General features: G+C 47.8%; 2 protein-coding genes across 7 annotated transcripts in view; both read right to left on the bottom strand.

Moving 5' to 3' along the window:
* Nucleotides 1-18,237: 18,237 nt before the first annotated feature.
* LOC119334303 (cytosolic sulfotransferase 6-like) lies at nucleotides 18,238-19,406 on the bottom strand. The gene has a single exon (XM_037606894.1). It carries the CDS (start codon nucleotides 19,398-19,400, stop codon nucleotides 18,432-18,434), a length of 969 nt encoding a protein of 322 aa, XP_037462791.1. The 5' UTR covers nucleotides 19,401-19,406; the 3' UTR covers nucleotides 18,238-18,431.
* Nucleotides 19,407-19,898: 492 nt separating this feature from the next.
* LOC119330702 (pentatricopeptide repeat-containing protein At3g22470, mitochondrial-like) overlaps nucleotides 19,899-25,871 on the bottom strand; it is a 13,878-nt gene continuing 7,905 nt past the window's right edge. For 2 of the 6 annotated variants that reach the window (XM_037603820.1, XM_037603825.1), the window contains exons 4-5: nucleotides 25,273-25,465; nucleotides 19,899-20,278 (exon numbers count right to left, since the gene is read on the bottom strand). The gene's annotated coding sequence lies outside the window, so the exon portion shown is untranslated. Of the gene's footprint in view, nucleotides 20,279-24,376; nucleotides 25,009-25,272; nucleotides 25,466-25,871 lie in introns of those variants that run through there. The other 4 variants (XM_037603821.1, XM_037603823.1, XM_037603822.1 and 1 more) reach the window with 4 other exon arrangements.

Raw genomic sequence — 25,871 nt, 5'->3', positions numbered from 1 at the left:
GTAGTAGAAGTAATAGATGAAGTGACAACTTCAAGAAGACACGATGATGGAGATCACGATGATGGAGATCATGGTGTCATGCCAGTGACAACGATGATCATGGAGCCCCGAAGATGGAGATCAAAAGGAGCGAATGATATTGGCCATATCATGTCACTATTTGATTGCATGTGATGTTTATCATGTTTTACATCTTATTTGCTTAGAACGACGGTAGCTTAAATAAGATGATCCCTCGAAATAATTTCAAGAAAGTGTTCCCCATAACTATGCACCGTTGCGAAGGTTCGTTGTTTCGAAGCACCACGTGATGATCGGGTGTGATAGATTCTAACGTTCGAATACAACGGGTGTAAGCCAGATTTACACACGCGATACACTTAGGATGACTTGACGAGCCTAGCATGTACAGACATGGCCTCAGAACACAGAAGACCGAAAGGTCGAGCATGAGTCGTATAGAAGATACGATCAACATCAAGATGTTCACCGATGTTGACTAGTCCGTCTCACGTGATGATCGGACACGGCCTAGTTAACTCGGATCATGTTATACTTAGATGACTGGAGGGATGTCTATCTGAGTGGGAGTTCATCGAATAATTTGATTAGATGAATTTAATTATCATGAACTTAGTCTAAAATCTTTACAATATGTCTTGTAGATCAAATGGCCCACGTTGTCCTCAACTTCAACGCGTTCTTAGAGAAAACCAAGCTGAAAGATGATGGCAGCAACTATACGGACTGGGTCTGGAACCTGAGGATCATCCTCATAGCTGCCAAGAAAGATTATGTCCTAGAAGCACCGCTAGGTGACGCACCCATCTCAGAGAACCAAGATGTTATGAACGCTTGGCAGCAGCGTGTTGATGATTACTCCCTCGTTCAGTGCGGCATGCTTTACAGCTTAGAACCGGGGCTCCAAAAGCGTTTTGAGAGACACGGAGCATATGAGATGTTCGAAGAGCTGAAAATGGTTTTTCAAGCTCATGCCCGGGTCGAGAGATATGAAGTCTCCGACAAGTTCTTCAGCTGTAAAATGGAGGAAATAATTCTGCCAGTGAGCACATACTCACAATGTCTGGGTTACATAACCGCTTGACTCAGCTGGGAGTTAATCTCCCGGATGACGCGGTCATTGACAGAATCCTTCAGTCGCTTCCACTGAGCTACAAGAGCTTTGTGATGAACTTCAATATGCAGGGGATGGAAAAGACCATTCCTGAGGTATATTCAATGCTGAAATCAGCGGAGGTAGAAATCAAAAAGGAACATCAAGTGTTGATGGTGAAGGAAATATGCCCTAGAGGCAATAATAAAGTTATTATTTATTTCCTTATATCATGATAAATGTTTATTATTCATGCTAGAATTGTATTAACCGGAAACATAATACTTGTGTGAATACATAGACAAACAAAGTGTCACTAGTATGCCTCTACTTGACTAGCTCGTTAATCGAAGATGGTTATGTTTCCTAACCATAAACAAAAGAGTTGTTATTTAATTAACGGGATCACATCATTAGGAGAATGATGTGATTGACATGACCCATTCCGTTAGCTTAGCACCCGATCGTTTAGTATGTTGCTATTGCTTTCTTCATGACTTATACATGTTCCTATGACTATGAGATTATGCAACTCCCGTTTATCGGAGGAACACTTTGTGTGCTACCAAACGTCACAACATAACTGGGTGATTATAAAGGAGCTCTACAGGTGTCTCCAAAGGTAAATGTTGGGTTGGCGTATTTTGAGATTAGGATTTGTCACTCTGATTGTCGGAGAGGTATCTCTGGGCCCTCTCGGTAATGCACATCACATAAGCCTTGCAAGCATTGCAACTAACGAGTTAGTTGTGAGATGGTGTATTACGGAACGAGTAAAGAGACTTGCCGATAACGAGATTGAACTAGGTATTGAGATACCGACGATCGAATCTCAGGCAAGTAACATACCGATGACAAAGGGAACAACGTATGTTGTTATGCAGTCTGACCCATAAAGATCTTCGTAGAATACGTAGGAGCCAATATGGGCATCCAGGTCCCGCTATTGGTTATTGACCGGAGGCGTGTCTCGGTCATGTCTACATTGTTCTCGAACCCGTAGGGTCCGCACGCTTAAGGTTTCGATGACAGTTATATTATGAGTTTATGAGTTTTGATGTACCGAAGGAGTTCGGAGTCCCGGATGAGATCGGGGACATGACGAGGAGTCTCGAAATGGTCAAGACGTAAAAATCGATATATTGGACGACTATATTCGGACATCGGAAAGGTTCCGAGTGATTCGGGTATTTTTCGGAGTACCGGGGAGTTACAGGAATACGGGGAAGAGTATTGCGCCTTAATGGGCTTTAGTGGGAAGGAGCCAGGAGGTGGCGCGCGCCCCTCCCAAGCCCAGTCCGAATTGGACAAGGGGTTTGGGGCGCGGCCCACCTCTCCCTTCCTTCTCCACTTCCCTCCTTTCCCCCCTTCTCCTAGTTGGACTAGGAAAGGAGTCCTACTCCCGGTGGGAGTAGGACTCCCCTTGGCAGGCCCTCCTCCTAGGGCCGGCCTCCTCCTCCCTTGCTCCTTTATATACGGGGGCAGGGGGGCACCCTAGAGACACAATTTGATACACGTGATCATATTCTTAGCCGTGTGCGGTGCCCCCTTCCACCATAGTCCTCGATAATATTGTAGCGGTGCTTAGGCGAAGCCCTGCGACGATAGTACATCAAGATCGTCACCACGCCGTCGTGCTGACGGAACTCTTCCCCGACACTTTGCTGGATTGGAGTCCGGGGATCGTCATCGAGCTGAACGTGTGCTAGAACTCGGAGGTGCCGTAGTTTCGGTGCTTGATCGGTCGGGCCGTGGAGACGTACGACTACATCAACCAAGTTAACGCTTCCGTTGTCGATCTACAAGGGTACGTAGATCACACTCTCCCCCTCTCGTTGCTATGCATCACTATGATCTTGCGTGTGCGTAGGAAATTTTTTGAAATTACTACGTTCCCCAACAGATGGTGAATAAAACCACTAAGTTCAAGAAAGGCAAGGGTAAAAAGAACTTCAAGAAGGACGGCAAGGCAGTTGCCGCGCCCGGTAAGCAAGCTGCCGGGAAGAAGCCAAAGAATGGACCCAAGCCCGAGACTGAGTGTTTTTATTGCAAGGGAAGTGGTCACTGGAAGCGGAACTGCCCCAAATACTTAGCGAACAAGAAGGCCGGCAACACGAAAGGTATATGTGATATACATGTAATTGATGTGTACCTTACCAGTACTCGTAGTAGCTCCTGGATATTTGATACCAGTGCAGTTGCTCACATTTGTAACTCAAAGCAGGAGCTGCGGAATAAGCGGAGACTGGCGAAGGACGAGGTAACAATGCGCGTCGGGAATGGTTCCAAGGTCAATGTGATCGCCGTCGGCACGCTACCTCTACATTTACCTACGGGATTAGTTTTAAACCTCAATAATTGTTATTTAGTGCCAGCTTTGAGCATGAACATTGTATCAGGATCTCGTTTAATTCGAGATGGCTACTCATTTAAATCCGAGAATAATGGTTGTTCTATTTATATGAGAGATATGTTTTATGGTCATGCTTCGATGGTGAATGGTTTATTCTTAATGAATCTCGAGCGTAATGCTACACATATTCATAGTGTGAGTACCAAAAGATGTAAGGTTGATAATGGTAGTCCCACATACTTGTGGCACTGCCGCCTTGGTCACATAGGTGTCAAACGCATGAAGAAGCTCCATGCAGATTGACTTTTAGAGTCTCTTGATTACGAATCATTTGACACATGCGAACCATGCCTCATGGGTAAAATGACCAAGACTCCATTCTCAGGAACAATGGAGCGAGCAACCAACTTATTGGAAATCATACATACTGATGTGTGCAGTCCAATGAGTGTTGAGGCTCGCGGTGGCTATCGTTATGTTCTCACCCTCACTGATGACTTGAGTAGATATGGGTATATCTATTTAATGAAACACAAGCCTGAGACCTTTGAAAAGTTCAAGGAATTTCAGAGTGAGGTTGAAAATCAACGTGACAGGAAAATCAAGTTCCTGCGATCAGATCGTGGAGGAGAATACTTGAGTCACGAATTTGGCACACACTTAAGAAAATGTGGAATAGTTTCACAACTCACGCCGCCTGGAACACCTCAGCGTAATGGTGTGTCCGAACGTCGTAATCACACTCTGTTAGATATGGTGCGATCTATGATGTCTCTTACCGATTTACCGCTATCTTTTTGGGGCTATGCTTTAGAGACTGCCGCATTCACTTTAAATAGGGCTCCGTCGAAATCCGTTGAGACGACATCGTATGAATTATGGTTTGGGAAGAAACCTAAGCTATCATTTCTAAAAGTTTGGGGATGCGATGCTTATGTCAAGAAACTTCAACCTGAAAAGCTCGAACCCAAGTCGGAAAAATGCGTCTTCATAGGATACCCTAAAGAAACTATTGGGTATACCTTCTACCTCAGATCCGAAGGCAAGATCTTTGTTGCCAAGAATGGGTCCTTTCTAGAGAAGGAGTTTCTCTCGAAAGAAGTAAGTGGGAGGAAAGTAGAACGTGATGAAGTATTACCTCTTGAACCGAAAAGTGGCGCAACTCAAGAAAATGTTCCCGGGGTGCCTGCACCGACTAGAGAGGAGGTTAATAATGATGATCAAGATACTTCTGATCAAGCTCCTACTGAAATTCGTAGGTCCACAAGGACACGTTCCACACCAGAGTGGTACGACAACCCTGTCTTGGAAATCATGTTGTTAGACAACGGTGAACCTTCAAACTATGAAGAAGCGATGGCGGGCCCGGATTCCGACAAATGGCTGGAAGCCATGAAATCCGAGATAGGATCCATGTATGAAAATGAAGTATGGACTTTGACTGACTTGCCCGTTGAGCGGCGAGCCATAGAAAATAAATGGATCTTTAAGAAGAAGACAGACGCGGATGGTAATGTGACCATCTATAAAGCTCGGCTTGTCGCTAAGGGTTATCGACAAGTTCAAGGGGTTGACTACGATGAGACTTTCTCACCGGTAGCGAAGCTGAAGTCCGTCCGAATCATGTTAGCAATTGCCGCATTCTATGATTATGAGATATGGCAAATGGACGTCAAAACGGCATTCCTTAATGGTTTCCTTAAGGAAGAATTGTATATGATGCAGCCGGAAGGTTTTGTCGATCCTAAGAATGCTGACAAGGTGTGCAAGCTCCAATGCTCGATTTATGGGCTGGTGCAAGCATCTCGGAGTTGGAACATTCGTTTTGATGAGATGATCAAAGCGTTTGGGTTTATGCAGACTTATGGAGAAGCCTGCGTTTACAAGAAAGTGAGTGGGAGCTCTGTAGCATTTCTCATATTGTATGTGGATGACATACTGTTGATGGGAAATGATATAGAATTCTTGGAAAGCATAAAGGCCTACTTGAACAAGTGTTTTTCAATGAAGGACCTTGGAGAAGCTGCTTATATATTAGGCATCAAGATCTATAGAGATAGATCGAGACGCCTCATTGGTCTTTCACAGAGTACGTACCTTGACAAGATATTGAAGAAGTTCAAAATGGATCAGTCAAAGAAGGGGTTCTTGCCTGTATTGCAAGGTACGAGATTGAGCATGGCTCAATGCCCGACCACGGCAGAAGATAGAGAAAAGATGAGTGTCGTCCCCTATGCCTCGGCCATAGGGTCTATCATGTATGCTATGCTGTGTACCAGACCTGATGTAAACCTTGCCGTAAGTTTGGTAGGAAGGTACCAAAGTAATCCCGGCATGGAACACTAGACAGCGGTCAAGAATATCCTGAAGTACCTGAAAAGGACTAAGGAAATGTTTCTCGTTTATGGAGGTGACGAAGAGCTCGTCATAAAGGGTTACGTCGATGCTAGCTTCAACACAGATCTGGATGACTCTAAGTCACAAACCGGATACGTGTATATTTTGAATGGTGGGGCAGTAAGCTGGTGCAGTTGCAAGCAAAGCATTGTGGCGGGATATACATGTGAAGCGGAGTACATGGCAGCCTTGGAGGCAGCACAAGAAGCAGTCTGGGTGAAGGAGTTCATTACCAACCTAGGAGTCATACCCAATGCGTCGGGCCCGATGACTCTCTTCTGTGACAAGACTGGAGATATTGCCCTTGCCAAGGAGCCCAGGTTTCACAGGAAGACCAGGCATATCAAGCGTCACTTCAACTCCATTCGTGAAAGTGTTCAAAATGGAGACATAGAGATTTGTAAAGTACATACGGACCTGAATGACGTAGATCCGTTGACTAAACCTCTCCCGAGAGCAAAACATGATCAACACCAGAACTGCATGGGTGTTATTCATCACAATGTAACTAGAATATTGACTCTAGTGCAAGTGGGAGACTGTTGGAAATATGCCCTAGAGGCAATAATAAAATGGTTATTATTATATTTCTTTGTTCATGATATTGTCTATTGTTCATGCTATAATTGTGTTATCCGGAAATCGTAATACATGTGTGAATACATAGACCACAACACGTCCCTAGTGAGCATCTAGTTGACTAGCTCATTGATCAACAGATAGTCATGGTTTCCTGACTATGGACATTGGATGTCACTGATAACAGGATCACATCATTAGGAGAATGATGTGATGGACAAGACCCAATCCTAAGCATAGCTCAAAGATCGTGTAGTTCGTTTGCTGTAGCTTTTCTGAATGTCAAGTATCATTTCCTTAGACCATGAGGTTGTGCAACTCCCGGACACCGTAGGATTGCCTTGGGTGTGCCAAACGTCACAACATAACTGGGTGACTATAAAGGTACATTACAGGTATCTCCAAAAGTGTCTGTTGGGTTGGCACGAATCGAGAATGGGATTTGTCACTCCGTATGACGGAGAGGTATCTCTGGGCCCACTCGGTAATGCATCATCATAATGAGCTCAATGTGATCAAGTGGTTGATCACGGGATCATGCATTACGGTACGAGTAAAGTGACTTGCCGGTAACGAGACTGAACAAGGTATTGGGATACCGACGATCGAGTCTCGGGCAAGTAACGTACCGATTGACAAAGGGAATTGTATACGGATTGATTGAATCCTCGACATCATGGTTCATCCGATGAGATCATCGTGGAGCATGTGGGAGCCAACATGGGTATCCAGATCCCGCTGTTGGTTATTGACCGGAGAGGTTTCTCGGTCATGTCTGCATGTCTCCCGAACCTGTAGGGTCTACACACTTAAGGTTCGGTGATGCTAGGGTTGTAGAGATATTAGCACACGGTAACCCGAAAGTTGTTCGGAGTCCCGGATGAGATCCTGGACGTCACGAGGTGTTCCGGAATGGTCCGGAGGTAAAGATTTATATATATGAAGTCCAGTTTCGGCCATCGGGAAAGTTTTGGGGGTAATCGGTATTGTACCGGGACCACCGGAAGGGTCCCGGGGGTCCACCGGGTGGGGCCACCTATCCTGGAGGGCCCCATGGGCTGAAGTGGGAGGGGAACCATCCCCTAGTGGGCTGGTGCGCCCCCCTTGGGCCTCCCCCTGCGCCTAGGGTTGGAAACCCTAGGGGTGGGAGGCGCCACCCTTGCCTTGGGGGGCAAGGCACCCCCTTGGCCGCCGCCCCCCTAGGAGATTGGATCTCCTAGGGTCGGCGCCCCCCTAGGCACCCTATATATAGTGGGGGAGGGAGGGCAGACGACCCAAGCCCCTGGCCTCTCCCTCTCCCTCCCGTGACACTCCTCCGTCTCCCTGTGCTTGGCGAAGCCCTGCTGAGATCACCGTTGCTTCCACCACCACGCCGTCGTGCTGCTGGATCTTCATCAACCTCTCCTTCCCCCTTGCTGGATCAAGTTGGAGGAGACGTCTTCCCAACTGTATGTGTGTTGAACGCGGAGGTGTTGTTCGTTCGGCACTTGGTCATCGGTGATTTGAATCACGTCGAGTACGACTCCATCAACCCCGTTCTTTTGAACGCTTCCGCGTGCGATCTACAAGGGTATGCAGATGCACTCCTCTCCCTCGTTGCTAGATGACTCCATAGATTGATCTTGGTGATGCGTAGAAAATTTTAAAATTCTGCTACGTTCCCCAACACTTTTGCCATGCTTGTTTGACCTGCTGTTGTGTGATTTAGCCGTAGATCAGTGTTCATCTTTTGTCAAGCATCTTGAGTAGATCACTTCTATGTGCTTTGTTGCTATGTTAGAGTGCAGTATCTTAGTTTCTTGTTGCATTTTAGATGACATCGTGCTGTTAACCGCAGAATTGTGCCATTCTTGTTTTGCTTGCCATTTGCAAACCGTGCATCCGATTCCGGTGATCTTTATATCGATTTCGACTGAAATCAACTCATCTTTCCAGCGGCGCACTTGGTTTTCCAAGTTGAGGCTTACTTCAATCTTTCCCTTCCGAAGCACGCATATGCATTTCTTATCACATCCCGCATATCATGCCATGTTTTGCATCATGTTGCTTGCGCATTGCACCGTGGTTGATTGTTCTTTCCTTTGCTTGTGTTCTTGCTTTGGTTAGAGCCGGGAGACGAGTACATGATTGAGGAACCCGTTGAGTACGCTTACGAGGATCAAGCTTACGTCAACTCGGAGAACTTTGCAGGCAAGATGACCATACCCTAGAAATCACTTCTATCTTTGCTTGATAGTTGTTCACTCGTTTGCTATTCCGCGATACCTACCACATTATTTATCATGCCTCCCATATTGCCATGACAAGCCTCTAACCCACCTTTCCTAGCAAACTGTTGTTTGGCTATGTTACCGTTTTGCTCAGCACCTCTTATAGCGTTGCTAGTTGCAGGTGATGATGGAGTTTGTTCCTTGTTGGAACATGATTATTGTTAGGATATCATTATTATATCGTGTTTACTTTAATGCATCTATATACTTGGTAAAGGGTGGAAGGCTCGGCCTTATGCCTGGTGTTTTGTTCCACTCTTGCCACCCTAGTTTCCGTCATACCGGTGTTATGTTCCTTGATTTTGTGTTCCTTACGCGGTTGGGTTATAATGGGAACCCCTTGACAGTTCGCCTTGAATAAAACTCTTCCAGCAAGGCCCAATCTTGGTTTTACCATTTGCCACCTAAGCCTTTTTCCCTTGGGTTCCCCGGACTCAAGGGTCATCTTTATTTTAAAAACCCCGGGCCAGTGCTCCTCTGAGTGTTGGTCCAAAATGACTAGACTGCGGGGCCACCTCGGGGCAACTTGAGATTTGGTTTTACTCATAGGATGTCTCATCCAGTGTGCCCTGAGAACGAGATATGTGCAGCTCCTATCGGGATTTGTCGGCACATTCGGGTGGCTTTGCTGGTCTTGTTTTACCATTGTCGAAATGTCTTGTAACCGGGATTCCGAGTCTGATCGGGTCGTCCTGGGAGAAGGAATATCCTTCGTTGACCGTGAGAGCTTGTGATGGGCTAAGTTGGGACACCCCTGCAGGGTTTTGAACTTTTGAAAGCCGTGCCCGCGGTTATGAGCAGATGGGATTTTTTTAATATCCAGTTGTAGAAAACCTGACATTTAACTTAATTAAAATGAATCAACCGCGTGTGTAGCCGTGATGGTCTCTTTTCGGCGGAGTCCGGGAAGAGGACATGGTCTCGTGTTATGCTTGAACGTAAGTAGTTTTAGGATCACTTCTTGATCTTTATAGCTTCTCGACCGAGCTTTACTTCTCTTCTCGCTCTCATTTGCGTAAGTTAGCCACCATATATGCTAGTGCTTGCTGCAGATCCACCTCACTACCTTTTTCCGACCCATAAGCTTAAATAGTCTTGATCGCGAGGGTGTGAGATTGCTGAGTCCCCGTGACTCACAGTTTACTTCCAAAACCAGATGCAGGTGCCGATGATGCCAGTGCAGGGGACACGACCGAACTCAAGTGGGAGTTCGACGAGGATTCAGGACATTACTATGTTTCCTTTCCGGACGATCAGTAGTGGAGCCCAGTTGGGGCGATCGGGATCTATGCATTAGGGGTTGTCTTTCTTTATTTGGTTCCATAGTCGGACCTTGATTGTATCTGGATGATGTAATGCTATATTTATGTTTTGTGTGAAGTGGCGATTGTAAGCCAGCTCTTTATCTCTTTCTTGTTTAGTACATGGGATGCGTAAAGATTACCCCTCTTGGGACATGCCTACTATGCGGTTATGCCTCTAAGTCATGCTCCGACACGTGGGAGATATAGCCGCATTGTGGGTGTTACAGTGAGTCGAAGAGAGACACTCGTGGAGTTTTTGCAATGGCAACGGAGGCCATGGCAACCGACTCACCATCTTCATCATCATCATCATCCTCATGGTACTCTTCTTGAACCACCAACGCCTTGTGAGGTGTCTTCTTGGTGAAGTTGCTCTTGTTGGGGAAAGACTTGGCTTTGTCCTTTCGGATGAGCTTGCCACCATTGTCTTCCATTTTCTCATACGGTCACTCCGCAACAAAATGGCTCACATTGCCACAATTGCAGCAAGTCCTCACACGTTGCTTGCTCTTCGTGCCACTTGAGTTGTTCTTGTTGAAGTTTGTCCTTGAGTTCTTCTTGCTCCAAAATTGCCTTGAAGCAAGTGCCATGTGTTCATGATAGGCATACTTTGTATCTTCGGGGTTGCCTTCCTCTTCTTCCTCTTCTTCTTCAACACAAACCTTGGCCTTCAATGCAAGGTTGGGCTTCTTTTCCCTTTGAGAGTGAAGCACCGCATTGTCGATGGTCTTGTCCAAGATGTTCATAGCCACAAACTCATACAACACTTCACTTAAGGTCAAAGTGTGGAAGTCCGGCCTTTGACGAATGATAGAGGACATGGCCTTGTGGTAAGGCATCATTTCCTTGAGGAATTTGTGCTTGATCCAATTGTCATCCGTGTCCTTTCTCCCATGATCTCGGAGTGAGACCGTGAGTTTGGTTACTCTCTGATAAAGCTCACGAAGTTCTTCATCTTCTTTCATTGCAAACTCATCGGCTTCATCTTGCACTACTTCATAGTTGGAGCGTTGAATGCTTGCGCTTCCCCGGTAGAGAGAGACAACACAAAGCCATGCATCTTTGGCCAAGGCGAAGGGCCAAGATGAGGTAGATCTTTGGGTGGAATTGCATCTTGGATGATGAAGAGAGCATTCTCATTGAATTGATTATCCGCGGCTTCTCGAGGAGTGAAGTTGCTTTGGTCATGCGGATAAAAACCTTCTTCAATGATTCTCCAAAGATTAGTATTCACATGATTTAAATGACGCTTAAAGCGATAAACCCAAGAATCAAAGTCCTCATTTTTCACAATCTTAGGGGGAGGACCGGCATGATTCAAATGAGTGGAAGGAATTGGTCCACCATAAACAAGTGGTGGTTCCACATGGGCAAAGATGTCGGTGCCATTTTTACCACTGGAAGAAGGAGCATTTTCACTACTAGCTTCCCCCTTGTCGGAGTTAGCATCCGTCACCTTGTCAGTGGGATCACCCACTTTCAACGGTGCGGTGTATAGTTTAAGCCCTTCAATGAATTTAGTAAACATGCTTTCAACCTTGGTCGTCATGGATGTTTTCAATGTCTCCAAGGCTACATTGAATTCCTCACGAGAGACCGAGGTTCCCCCATCGCCCGTAGATGAGATCGGATTCACACCGGAGTGCTCCTCCACCCCGTCTACGGTGTCAACCATACTCTTCGGACAACAAAATCCTTAGTGAAGAGACGAGGCTCTGATACCAATTGAAAGGATCGATATGGTTGACTAGAGGGGGGTGAATAGGCAACTAACAATTTTTAGATTTTCTTTATCAAATTAAAGTTTGCATCAAAGTAGGTTGTCTAGATGTGCAACTAGGTGAGCAACCTATATGATGCAACAACAACAAGCACACAAGCAAGCACGGGAAGTAACACTAAAAAGCTTGCACAAGTAAAGGTGCGAGATAACCAAGAGTGGAGCCGGTGAAGACGAGGATGTGTTACCGAAGTTCCTTCCTTTTGAGGGGAAGTACGTCTACGTTGGAGCGGTGTGGGGGCACAATACTCCCTAAGAAGCTACTAGGGCCACCGTATTCTCCTCATGCCCTCACACAATGCGAGATGTCGTGATTCCACTATTGGTTCCCTTGGAGGCGGTGACCGGACCTTTACAAACAAGGTTGGGGCAATCTCCACAACTTAATCGAAGGCTCCCAACAACACCATGAAGCTTCACCACAATGGACTATGGCTCCGTGGTGACCTCAACCATCTAGGGTGCTCAAACACCCAAGAGTAACAAGATCCGCTAGGGATTGGTGGGGGAATCAAATTTCTCTTGGTGGAAGTGTAGATCGGGACCTTCTCAACCAATCCCGAGCAAATCAACAAGTTTGATTGGCTAGGGAGAGAGATCTGGCGAAAATGGAGCTTGGAGCATTAATGGAGCTTTTGGGGGAAGAGGTGAGTCAACGAAGAAGAAGAGGACCCCCTTTTATAGAAGGGGATCCCATCCAACCGTTACCTCCAAAACAGCCCCGCAGAGGGCGGTACTACCGCAGGGGCAGCGGTACTACCGCTGGACCCAGCGGTACTACCGCGCAGTACAGGAGCCGAGCCCAGTGCGGTACTGCCGCGGTGGTAGGGCGGTACTACCGCTTCTACTACCGCTGCAAGTACCGCACAACCCGACACGAGAGGCGACCCCCTCGAGTCAACACGGAAGGATCCCGGTACCGCAGCGGTACTACGGCTGAGACCCACAAGCGGTACTACCGCTGGGTACCGCGGTACTACCGCTTGGACCCAAAACCACACACTGAAAGGGGAGAGAGCACTCCATTTGAAGCGGAACGGCGCAAAGGGTGAGGAAAGGATGTGTACATGTGATTCCACCCAAGCCTTACCAAAGCGGACCCCCTCTTGATAGTACAGTGACTCCTACGAAACTAGTCCACCAAACAAGAAACGAAAGAGCTACACCGTCTTGAATAACACTCCGAGGGGAAAGAAATCGTCTCGTGCCAAAGGATGAATCTCTAAAATGCTCAATGCACACGATTAGTCCGCAAACATGTTGTCATCAATCACCAAAACTACATTGAGAGAGATATGCCTTAACAGCTGGCTGGTAGGCTACCAAGGCTCCGGTACAGGTTGCTAGAGGGGCAAAGCCAGCTGGATCGGGCCAAGGCAGTGCGTGTGTGCGTACATGGTTGAGATGACACGGGATTTGTTTGGGAAAAAAGGGCTTGCTGAAACATGTAGAAGGTAAATCATGGAAAGACAAGAAGAAGGAATTGTGTAGAGAAGGGATCCAGCTTGATCAAGTCTTGCACGGATATTTTTTCTTTCTATCCAGTATGATGAGGGGCTTCGAGTATCTATGGCAAGGACTGGCGCATAAGGCTTGAAGAGGTTTGAAGTGTGTCGTGGCAGGATCATGCATACATAGGGCGTCAAACAATGCACGGAGATGTGCGGCCGGAGACGACGCAGGGTGAAGCATGGTTGCAGTCGGATATTTTCGGCTGGATCGGACTGGACAGTCTGATGGATTGACGGCGATGTTGGTCAAAGCCGAAGACGGTGGTGATATCGGCGACGACGACATAGGAGCGTGATGCTGATGGTGACCGACTTTTGAGGCGTGGAAACACGTGGTGCAGGTCTGAGGGCTTATGCAGCTTTGACAAGACTATGCGCAGGGTTGATTCAAGGCAGTGTACACATGAGAGAGCTTGAAGTCGACAGGGCGCAGGGTAGCACGGCCAGCTACATGGAGTCATGTTGAAGGTGGAGCTGGAGTCTGATGGATGACTACACTATGTGTTGATGGAGGGGCTACGGCGTAAATGCATGGAGAGTCGAAGCCTATTTTAGCGGGGAAAGCGAGAGACACGTGGATCAGACTGGGGCCCAGTGGCCTGATGGAGGTGTGATACTCGGCATCGGTCGGTGATATGATGATCGGTGGTTCTCTGCAGTAGGGGTTTGAGTGGTGTGGGTTCGCGACCCAGGAGACTCGACCGGGACAGCAGAGGCTCGACGCGGCTATAGCGGCGAGGCGTGCAGTAAGCACGGGACATAGCGACAGGCCAAGGCACTGATGGTCAGACATGTGGTCAGACAAATTGTGTAGGGGGTGCTGAAGCAGCGTTGACGAGTATCGGATTCAAGTTGATGACTGGGTCTATCGGTGCTGATTGATGGACAGGAGTTGACCATGGAGAATCTGAGAAAGTGGTGGAAAGTCTAAAATTGTCAAAACAGAGAGAGTACATGGTCGTATATTCTATGGTGCTCGGTGCACATGGCAAAGTGCGGATGACAAGACAGAAGGGGGCGGAGTGCTATAGCTGTGGGACATGCTAGAGACTATCCGAAAAAGGGTGAGACAACTGTGAATTTGACTCAGGGTGACACAGGGCGACGGTGAAATTCCTTCAAGTTTTATACAAGCGGTCAAGAAAGAGCGATGACGTAGAGTTCGGCTAACTCTTATATGTGACGTCCAATATGTGAGTTGTTGACTTCCATGCAGACAGTGGTCGGTGTGTGATGGCGTTGAACGGATTCTCCGGTAGTTGGAAGCACAAAGTAGAGAAATGAGGAACTTAATTTTGCTCGAGTGTTGACTGTAAAGAAGACGAGAAGGGACTACAGTTGCAGGTGGAGTCACATGAAGTCTGGGAGTAGCAACGGTGCTCATGGCATATCTCAAGTCCAATGTACATGGAAATTCAACGCATGGATGAATCCAAGGTGATGGAGAATATTCGCCAAGGTGAAGTTTGTTAGAGTTGTGTCGAATATTATTGTATAAGGTAGGTTACAGTTGGACTTGGTTTTGGACTGTGTATAGACAGGATAGGAGTTGTGTCGTAATAGGATACTTATATTCTAGGCCTCTCATATATATCAGGGGTAGACACACGATGTAACATATGCCAACATAGTAGTACGTGCACGCGGGGGAGCTGGCGGCGTGTGCCGACGTCCGGGCGACCAGGGTGCAGTATTGTGACGGTATCATGGGGAGGAGCGTCCATCGTCCCCGGGGATATAGCTATATTGGTGAATCTCATTAACAAATCTCGGTGTCGTGCTCGTGTAATTGCTTGGTCCTTAATAAATCAACGGAGCGCCTCGGATTTATTCTAACAATTTTAACCTCAAATTGATGATTTTCTGTTCGTACATACTTATATTTCGTTGTCACTGAGAACCCATGTTGACCTATTGGTTCCTGCTCGTGTGTAGTGTAGTGTGTTTTCTATTCATGCAGAAACAGCCAAAAGATGCTTGAGACCTCAATATGAAAAGCTTTGGTTTTACTCTGTTTGTGCAACAGAGGGCCTCCTATTTCTCAGAGAAAAATGTGCCATGTATTAGAAGCCAAGAGCAGAATATGAAGATTTCACTTGCATCCTCGCTGTCACAGCAACTCTTGCATTTTCAGATTTGTCGTCTCTTTAGCTGTATGCAGAACTGCAATGGTCTCTGCTACACCTGTCTGATTAAATCTGTTTCCTCACACATGTTACTATCTATATTGCTCCTACTATAAGTAGTTAACCAATAATGAGACCTTCACTGGCAGGGTGCGCAATGAAGATGTATGTGCTCCATTCTCCTCTTGCATGCATTGCGTTCTCCCTTCATTCTCTTCAGTAGTTGAACGTAGCGCTTTCCAATATTTGAGACTCTAGAAATGCCCTTCTCTTCAGGAATGCAGTGCATGCTCCTTCTGTAACCATAACAAACATTGTATCCTACTTTTACTTTGTGGTTATTCAGATTTAAATGCTAGTCAGAAGGTGTCTTCGCAGCAATACCTTACCTCGTGCTCTAGCACATCTCTAACTTTGCCCATGTGGCACTTTGAGTGATATATTTAGGCCTCTTTTGGTTCATAGGATAGGATTATCGTAGTAATAGGAATTTTGTAGAAAATGAGATGACATGTATTTTAAATCCTATGAGTAGAAATAGGAAATGAGATGTCATTTGGTCGACACCAAAGGAATTTTTTCATTGAGTCTAAGCTCATTTTTATTTTTCTATGAAATGTGGAGGATAGGAACCAATCCTATGCAGAAATAGGAATCCATTCCTATGAACCAAAGGGCTCAAAAGGAAAAAAAAATCCTATAAGAATCCTATCCTCTAGAATTCCTATAAAATTCCTTCAAACCAAAGGAGGCCTAGCTGGGATCCTCTCTCCCCCGATGATAGTTAAAAAAAATCGATCGCTCTTGTGTGCCGATTGACCATTGGTTGGCGTGTTGTCTTTTTAGTATTATGATACTTAGGCCTTCTTTGGTTTACAGGAATTTTGTGGGAATCTCATAGGATAGGATTTGTATAGGAAAAATTCCTTTAAAGGCCTTTGGTTTATAGGAATGAAAGTCTATTCCTACGGAGGAATTCTTTCTATCCTTCACATTTCATAGGAAAATAAACATTAGTCTAGACTCAATGGAAAAAATCCTATGATGTGAACCAAAGGACATCTTCTTTCATATTCCTATTCATAGGGTTTCAGATACATGTCATCTCATTTTCTATGACTTTCGGGCAGTGATCTGCGCCGGTGTGCCGGCCCAACAGTTGGGCCGGTCGAACCCAGGCCGTCCGATGCACTGCCTCCCAACCGTCAGATTGATCCCTTCCGCATCGTCGTCTACCTTCCGCGCCAGATCGAGCCACAGCAAGCGCCACGGGCCACCCCACACCAAGCCATGGGTGTCTACCTCGTCGTCATCCCCGTCGCCGTTCGCCGCTCGCCCTCGCCGTCGCGGTCGCCGCTCGCCCGCGCCGTCGCCGTCGCCGTCGCCGCTCGCCGGTTGGAGCACAAGTGCCCCATGGCCCGCCCCCTCTTATGCAGCAAAAAAATGGACCCAGCAACAAAAATTGACCCTGCCGGTCCCTGGAGTTCGTCGCCGTTGCAACTCCGCCGGGAATCCACCGCAGTAGTTAGTTGCATCAAAAATGGTGAGTAGCCGATTCGAGCTTTTTGCTGCAGTCTCTGGTTGAAGCTTTTCAGAAATAGGGTTGAAGCTTTTCATGTCAACAACTGCAACTTTTTCGTTGTGTACTCGTGTGGGTGAAGCTTTCTATACAGTTGGTTGAAGCTTTGTATAAAGCGGGTTGAAGCTTTTCAATTCACGGTTGAAGCTTTCCAAAACGACGGTTGTAGCTTTTTTTTCTTTCGTAGTGTTCGCATGAAACTTATCTATTTCGTCGGTTGAAGCTTTTTCAAATACAATTTGAAGCTTTCACATGAACGGTTGTAGCTTTTTCAGTTTGTATGGGTGGTCTCTTGAAACTTTTGCAAACTACGATCGAAGCTTTCGACCGTGCCAAATGAAGCTTTTTTCACCTAAGCTTGAAGCTTTTTTCACAAAAGGTTGCAGCTTTTTACTCTGCGGTTGCAACAAAAACACAAAGAGACGCCATGGTCGTCGTCGAGGAGGATTTCTCAATCTCTGTTTGAAGCTTTTTCATCTGCGGGTTGAAGCTTTTTGTCAAACGGTTGTAACTTTTCCTGTATTTCGTTGTCTGGTTGAAGCTTTTTTATCTACTGGATGTAGCTTTTTGTGTCCATGGTTGTAGCACAGGAAAACGCCGTTTGCAACTCTCCAAGTACCGTTGTTGCAGCTCCTCCCTGTGGCTATGGTTGTAGCACGGGCGCCTTGGTCTTCCCCGCGTTTGGCCTGTCGCCGGTTGCAGCAAAAAGGGAAGAGAGGAGGAGGAAAGGGAAGAGAGGGAGAAGGAAGAAGGGTAGCTGTTGTTGCCGCGATCGAGGGAGGGTGGGCGGCAGCAGAGAAGTGGGCAAGGGCACTGAGGTTGGTGGTAGGGACCTGCACGGGATTGGGGCTGGCCGGCGGCGAGATCCGAAGGATGAAGACGAGGGCCAGCAGCGCGCTAGGCTGAGAGGGAAGGAGGGGATTGGGAGGAAGAAGAAAGTGGGAGAAGATAAGGTGGGTCAGGGCGATGCGGGAGGTGTACGATGGGGGGCTGATCGCGTGGCTCACGAGCATACCGGCCGAATCGTTCGGCACCGCGCCGAAACGTTCCCCTTTTTTATTCCTATAATTTTCCTATCTTATGAATCAAAGAAGGCCTTATGTGCTCTTGACGTGGTAATTGTGGTGGAGACTTGCATTATCTTCACACAGTAATAGCGTCCATTTCATAAGGAAGACACATGACATTTTTCACTTCCATGAACTCTTCTCAAGTAGCATAAACAAACACACGGCAACAACTGATTTATGCATTTATTTTTTCTTAAATACACGCAAGTGTGCGTATCATTCATTAACAACTTATTTATGCATCGCATCGTCGAATTTGAACACGGATACATGTTCATGCGAGTATGTAATTCAGCTCTGCAGTAGAAGACCTCTGTGGCCATCAAATTAAAGAGACGCAATCACACGTCAGAAGGTGAGACCAGAACCTCTCAGCTTCTCTTCAACGATGCAGTCCAGCTTTTTTGCCATCTCCTCAGTCAAGTGTGTCTTCCAGTCTCCCACCTTCCCAGCCCGGAAGTAGGACGAATTCTCCATGGGCAAGCCACCGATCCGATCGGACACTCCTGAGGAGTTGACCGGCAGGCTCTTCAGATTCTCGAAGCTACACAGGGCCACGACGTCCTCCACGGCCCCGCCGCTGACCTCCTCGTCAGTGAACGGGGCGCGGAGGAACTCGGCGAGCATCTTGAGGTGCTTACCTGCGTCGGCCATCATGTCGTCGTACTTGAGGAAGAGAACCCTGTCGGGCTCCGCCACGCTCTGCTCCCAGTACCCGCGGACGTGATCCCAGAGAGGGCCGTACAGGGAGAACCCCTCGCAGAAGAGCTCGAAGGTGGCGTCCATGTCGGGGGAGAAGTCGGCGCTCACCCTGTTCATGTAGTGCCAGCTGGAGACGAACACGTCCTTGGGCTCCCGGCACAGGTACACGACGCGGCAGCCGAGGGCCGAGATGCCCGGGGGCAGCAGCGACGGCGGCATGTGGGTGGAGAGGAGCCTCGGGGAGGGGAGCTTGTCGAGGCCGGCGACCGGGTGGACGTCGCGGTGGGGCACCTCGAGGGACGGCACGAGGTCCTGCGGGTGGGTGGTGAGCAGCGGGTGGGCGCCGGAGCCGGCGGGGTGTCGGGAGCGGTTGGCGACGGCGAAGGCGAGCGCCTTGAGCCAGGTGGTGCCGCACTTGGGGAAGGTGGCGAGGACGACGTCGTCGGGGCGCGGGGCGAACTGGGACTGCAGGAGCGTGATGCTCGTCACGGTCCGGGGTGTGAGCCAGCAGCCTCGGTAGAGGAAGAATGGCTTCCACATCCCTTCCTTCTTCAGGAGCGTGGACAGGAGCTGCCCGTCTCCTTCCTCTGCGGCGTCATTGTTGATCTCGGCCATGGCGGATGGCGGATGGGGCACGCAGCTATCTAGAGTGGTCGAGCAGGTGCCACTTTGCTGGTATATATGGCACTGCAGTATGCATGTATGTGCGGAGGGAGAGTAATGATGCAGAGATAATGTATTGTTAGCACCTAATGTAGGTCCGTTAATTTGCATGTCCGGTGAGATGTCTCGTCCTCATGGTCATGGGTTACGTAGCACGTTCTCTTGCAACTAAGGGATTAGCCGAAGTCGAAGGGAACAAATAAGGTAACTCCAGCTGATGATCCCAATTCATCACAATAGAGTATTGTTGAGACTCTACCAATATCACGTTCTGAATTATTAGGAGAGTTGCTTTTGCAGCTATGCAATGTCGCAACGACAGGAGAAGGAATTCCAGCTATGGAACAGCCCTGAGTCATTAATCCTTGCAGCCACCGGAGCAGCCTTGGCCGCGGCGGCCAGGAGAGGCTTTTATGGAACTCAAGCATGAGACCAGCAGAAACCTACATCGGTTTCGTTTCAACTTGGGCTTGGTAGCATGCGTTTCAAATAGACAAGCACTTTTACAAACCCAGCAAAAGAACCCATCAGGTTCTCGCCGGAGCTGATCCACACAACCGGAACAACACCACTCACATTCAGCAGAAACACACAATGGCAAGCTCAGAAATACAGAAGTGGGAAATATAAAGGAAACCAGTACCACCGGACTTCCAATAGACCAAACGGCACTATAAGCTCCATAGGTCAATCATCTGCCGGGGCACCACCGGATGGTGCATGCCGCCCGGGATCGCCCTGGCCTCTGGAAGATCGAACTTCTGCAGTTAAACGACCTTCCTCGGTGGTTGCGGATCCACCATCCCCTCCAGCACAGATTTCTTCGCCTTCTTCACCATCAACATCAAGTCAGGCCAAACAATATTGATCAATGGCCAAGAAATAAGGTTACTAGAAAGCATCACAAGGTTAGTATAAAAAAAGGTATCACAAAGAACAGAGGAAGCAACACGTAAAGGACAATCGTGCCAAAGCAACATTAATTTTGCACTGCATTCGACCATGTCTTCTCTCTCTAAAAGTTAACACCATGAAAGTACCTGCACTGCATTTTATTTCAAAATGGCAGCCAGCAAAAGATTAACAGTTACTTTCACCACTGAGCATTTTATATCAGCAACTCATATTAACCGGGACAAGCATAGCAACCATCGGAAGATCAAAACAGACACGCACTCAGTCTCTACACAAACTGAGCACAGGCATCATATCCCTACGTAGTAGAGGAAGCCATGATCAGATGACCAACCACAAACCAAATCCTAGAAATTGCATCGGCGTGATGGCCATGGGCACACAAAGCAACATAAGGGTGTGGAGGAAAAAAGAAAGCCAGTCAGGTCATACGGACAAAAATGCAATATGAAAGTCATTGTGTTCCAGAGTATTTTATTTTCTTCACCTATGCTCTCCTGTAGTTGTTGTCTCAACATAGCCGGTCCCAAGCCCGGGTAAAGGAGGAGGGTTGTGATAGGCTTGGCGAGCCAACGTAAAAACTCAGCCACTCTTATGGAGATGAAACCTAAAAGATTTTCGTTGGGGCGTAACCCTCTCAGCGACGCGCCACATCGGAACCCGGGTGTGGTGGAAAGTGGGCAAGGGCCGGGCCGTCACCCCCCAAGTGGCGCGCCGTATCTTGATCCGGATACGGTGGCAAGTGAGCGAGGATCGGGTCATCGCATCCTTAGTGGCGCGCTACATCGGCGCCTGGGTGTAGTGGAAAATGAGCAAGGGTCTTCGCATTTGACTCGACGGATGCGAAGGGTAAGGAAGCTAGCCGAGCCTAGGAGGATTCGCTTAGGTAGCTGGAACGTAGGGTCTCTGACAGGGAAGCTTCGGGAGCTAGTTGATGCAGCGGTGAGGAGAGGTGTTGATATCCTTTGCGTCCAAGAAACCAAATGGAGAGGACAGAAGGCGAAGGAGGTGGAGGATACCGGCTTCAAGTTGTGGTACACGGGGACGACTGCAAACAGAAATGGCGTAGGCATCTTGATCAACAAGAGCCTCAAGTATGGAGTGGTAGACGTCAAGAGACGTGGGGACCGGATTATCTTGGTCAAGCTGGTAGTTGAGGACTTGGTTCTCAATGTTATCAGCGCGTATGCCCCGCAAGTAGGCCACAATGAGAACACCAAGAGGGAGTTCTGGGAAGGCCTGGAAGACATGGTTAGGAGTGTACCGATTGGTGAGAAGCTCTTCATAGGAGGAGACCTCAATGGCCACGTGGGTACATCTAACACAGGTTTTGAAGGGGCGCATGGGGGCTTTGGCCATGGCATCAGGAATCAAGAAGGAGAAGATGTCTTAAGCTTTGCTCTAGCCTACAACATGATTGTAGCTAACACCCTCTTTAGAAAGAGAGAATCACATCTGGTGACTTTTAGTAGTGGCCAACACTCTAGCCAGATTGATTTCATCCTCTCGAGAAGACAAGATATGCGTGCGTGCCTAGACTGTAAGGTGATACCTGGAGAGAGTGTTGTACCCCAGCATAAGCTGGTGGTTGCTGACTTCCGCTTTCGGATTCGTGTCCAGCGGGATAAGCGTGCCAAAGTCGCTAGAACGAAGTGGTGGAAGCTCAAGGGGGAGGTAGCTCAGGTGTTCAAGGAGAGGGTCATTAAGGAGGGCCCTTGGGAGGAAGGAGTGGATGCAGACAATGTGTGGATGAAGATGGCGACTTGCATTCGTAAGGTGGCCTCGGAGGAGTTTGGAGTGTCCAGGGGAAGGAGAAGCGAAGATAAGGATACCTGGTGGTGGAATGATGACGTCCAGAAGGCGATTAAAGAGAAGAAAGATTGCTTCAGACGCCTATACCTGGATAGGAGTGCAGACAACATAGAGAAGTACAAGATGGCGAAGAAGGCCGCAAAGCGAGCTGTTGGTGAAGCAAGGGGTCGGCCATATGAGGACCTCTACCAACGGTTAGGCACGAAGGAAGGTGAAAGGGACATCTCTAAGATGGCCAAGATCCGAGAGAGGAAGACGAGGGACATTGGCCAAGTCAAATGCATCAAGGACGGAGCAGGCCAACTCTTGGTGAAGGACGAGGAGATTAAGCATAGATGGCGGGAGTACTTCGACAAGCTGTTCAATGGGGAGAATGAGAGTTCTACCATTGAACTAGACGACTCCTTTGATGAGACCAGCATGCGTTTTGTGCGGCGAATCCAGGAGTCTGAGGTGAAGGAGGCTTTAAAAAGGATGAAAGGAGGCAAGGCGATGGGCCCTGATTGTATCCCCATTGAGGTGTGGAAAGGTCTCGGGGACATAGCAATAGTATGGCTAACCAAGCTTTTCAACCTCATTTTTCGGGCAAACAAGATGCCAGAAGAATGGAGACGGAGTATATTAGTACCAATCTTCAAGAACAAGGGGGATGTTCAGAGTTGTACTAATTACCGTGGAATTAAGCTGATGAGCCATACAATGAAGCTATGGGAGAGAGTCATTGAGCACCGCTTAAGAAGAATGACAAGCGTGACCAAAAATCAGTTTGGTTTCATGCCTGGGAGGTCGACCATGGAAGCTATTTTCTTGGTACGACAACTTATGGAGAGATATAGGGAGCAAAAGAAGGACTTGCATATGGTGTTCATTGACTTGGAGAAGGCCTATGATAAGATACCGCGGAATGTCATGTGGTGGGCCTTGGAGAAACACAAAGTCCCAGCAAAGTACATTACCCTCATCAAGGACATGTACGATAATGTTGTGACAAGTGTTCGAACAAGTGATGTCGACACCGATGACTTCCCGATTAAGATAGGACTGCATCAGGGGTCAGCTTTGAGCCCTTATCTTTTTGCATTGGTGATGGATGAGGTCACAAGGGATATACAAGGAGATATCCCATGGTGTATGCTCTTTGCGGATGATGTGGTGCTAGTTGACGATAGTCGGACGGGGGTAAATAGGAAGTTAGAGTTATGGAGACAAACCTTGGAATCGAAAGGGTTTAGGCTTAGTAGAACTAAAACCGAGTACATGATGTGCGGTTTCAGTACTACTAGGTGTGAGGAGGAGGAGGTTAGCCTTGATGGCCAGGTGGTACCTCGGAAGGACACCTTTCGGTATTTGGGGTCAATGTTGCAGGAGGATGGGGGTATTGATGAAGATGTGAACCATCAAATCAAAGCCGGATGGATGAAGTGGCGCCAAGCTTCTGGCATTCTCTGTGACAAGAGAGTGCCACAAAAGCTAAAAGGCAAGTTCTACAGGACGGCGGTTCGACCCGCAATGTTGTATGGCGCGGAGTGTTGGCCGACTAAAAGGCGACATGTTCAACAGTTAGGTGTGGCGGAGATGCGTATGTTGAGATGGATGTGTGGCCACACGAGGAAGAATCGAGTCCGGAATGATGATATACGAGATAGAGTTGGGGTGGCACCAATTGAGAAGCTTGTCCAACATCGTCTGAGATGGTTTGGGCATATTCAGCGCAGGCCTCCAGAAGCTCCAGTGCATAGCGGACGGCTAAAGCGTGCAGAGAATGTCAAGAGAGGGCGGGGTAGACCGAATTTGACATGGGAAGAGTCCGTTAAGAGAGACCTGAAGGATTGGAGTATCACCAAAGAGCTAGCTATGGACAGGGGTGTGTGGAAGCTTGCTATCCATGTGCCAGAGCCATGAGTTGGTTGCGAGATCTTATGGGTTTCACCTCTAGCCTACCCCAACTTGTTTGGGACTAAAAGGCTTTGTTGTTGTTGTTGTTATGCTCTCCTGTAATATTCAAACAGCCGAATCAGATCTCTCTAGTGAACAAAATGCAGAACAAAGGTGCTGACTAAATAAGTGGAAAAAGTCCATGGCTCTTTAGTCTTTAGATTATGTAACAGACTGACAAGGACCCGTGAGTTGCAGCTAACCAAAAACTTAAAAAAAATGTAGATAAATCAAGATTCAGTTGAACCATTGTGAATTTGCTATCAAGTAAACGAGACCTATAAACCATTGCCAGATTACAAACAAATACGGCTTTGCTAACACCAATAGCAGATTGCTCAAAGATAAATAAATGGCACTTCATACAAGCAGACCAAGGTAACATAAGATTAATCAAATGGTGTCAATACAGGGTGACCGTCATAGAATGCAGAGTCTGAACACTGCGTGATAACTACATGAGCATCCCCAACAGCAGCCCTAAAAATGCAGCTGTGCCCAAAAAAATGCTTTTTAGGTCACTTGGGGTGGGGGTCAAATAAAACGCCTCCAACAGCAGCGCTACAGGTATATATGGTGCCCAAAAAAATTTAGGTCGTGCCCAAAAAATTGCTACAGGTGATGCAAATTACACATCACCACTAACAGCTGCCCGAAAACCAAAAGGGCTGCGGCGGGAACCCCAACACCCAAAGTGAAACTTCACCCCACAGCTGCCGTCGCGCCCAATTCCGGCCGCCCTACGCCAATGGAGTCATACGAAGCAAGCCTTACCCCTGCACAGTGCAATGCAGAGGGACTGTGTCGAACCCATGACCTCTTGGCACAAGTGGGCAGATCCTCCCCACTGCGCCAGACAGTCAAAAGATCATATAAACTCAATGGTCCCAAAAATATCCTAAATCAAAAGGGAAGCAGCAATATTAGAAATTTAACTAAGTGCACATTGTTCTATTTGACAACAGAGGTCTAATTGATAAAATGAATCAAAGCTATCAAATTATTCTTTCATGCCAAAAAAATTTGAGGCGGAAGAAATTGGCACATACTGCACGATGTTTGAAACTACCAGATATGCAATGAGATGACTGCACAGTATGGCCATAGCACGAAGGCTAGATCCCAGAACAGACAGAGGAGAAAGGAGAGACCAAGGACTCACCTAAGTAGTGGTAGCCGAGGAGGCAGTCGTGGGAGCCGACGCTGAGATTACGAGATTACGGGGTGACAACCCCATTGTCTCATCGGCACTGGAAGCAAGGTGGTGAACCACCGTCATCCGAGATCGTGACAACGACCACCAGGTCATGGAAACGAGAGCTGCAGGTCTGTGTGCACGTGACGCCATGACCAACCTGTTCACACGTCAAGATTAGTTGCTACCAAACATCCCGGACAACGGGAGAGATAAATAAGGAACATGTTCTTGATGGTTAGAACCTGAACCTAAACCATGCCGGGTTAGGGCAACTCCAACGCGGATCAACAAATCGCCACTAAATGTCCGGACTGGACTGTTAGGACATTTTTTTTGCCATCCAACAAAGGTCACCAAATTTGTCCAGACCGGTCCAGATGTCCGAAATCCCACAAACTGGAACCAAACGTTGGGGAGGTTTACAGGCGTCCGGACGTTCGCCGCGTCAGACTCAGACACGCCCGACCGACCCAAGAACCCCATCCAAAGCACGCACATTTGGACATTCCCACCACTGTTTCCGCGGGAAAGCCCACCCTTTCCCACTGCCTCCAACCCCCCCC

The sequence above is a fragment of the Triticum dicoccoides genome, chromosome 7A (assembly GCF_002162155.2).
Source record: "Triticum dicoccoides isolate Atlit2015 ecotype Zavitan chromosome 7A, WEW_v2.0, whole genome shotgun sequence".
NCBI lineage: Eukaryota > Viridiplantae > Streptophyta > Magnoliopsida > Poales > Poaceae > Triticum > Triticum dicoccoides.
This window is presented reverse-complemented; position numbering and strand designations above follow the sequence as displayed.

Bases quoted from the DNA above. Each gene is read 5' to 3' on its own strand.
- LOC119334303 (XM_037606894.1), bottom strand. From the start codon at position 19,400: ATGGCCGAGATCAACAATGACGCCGCAGAGGAAGGAGACGGGCAGCTC.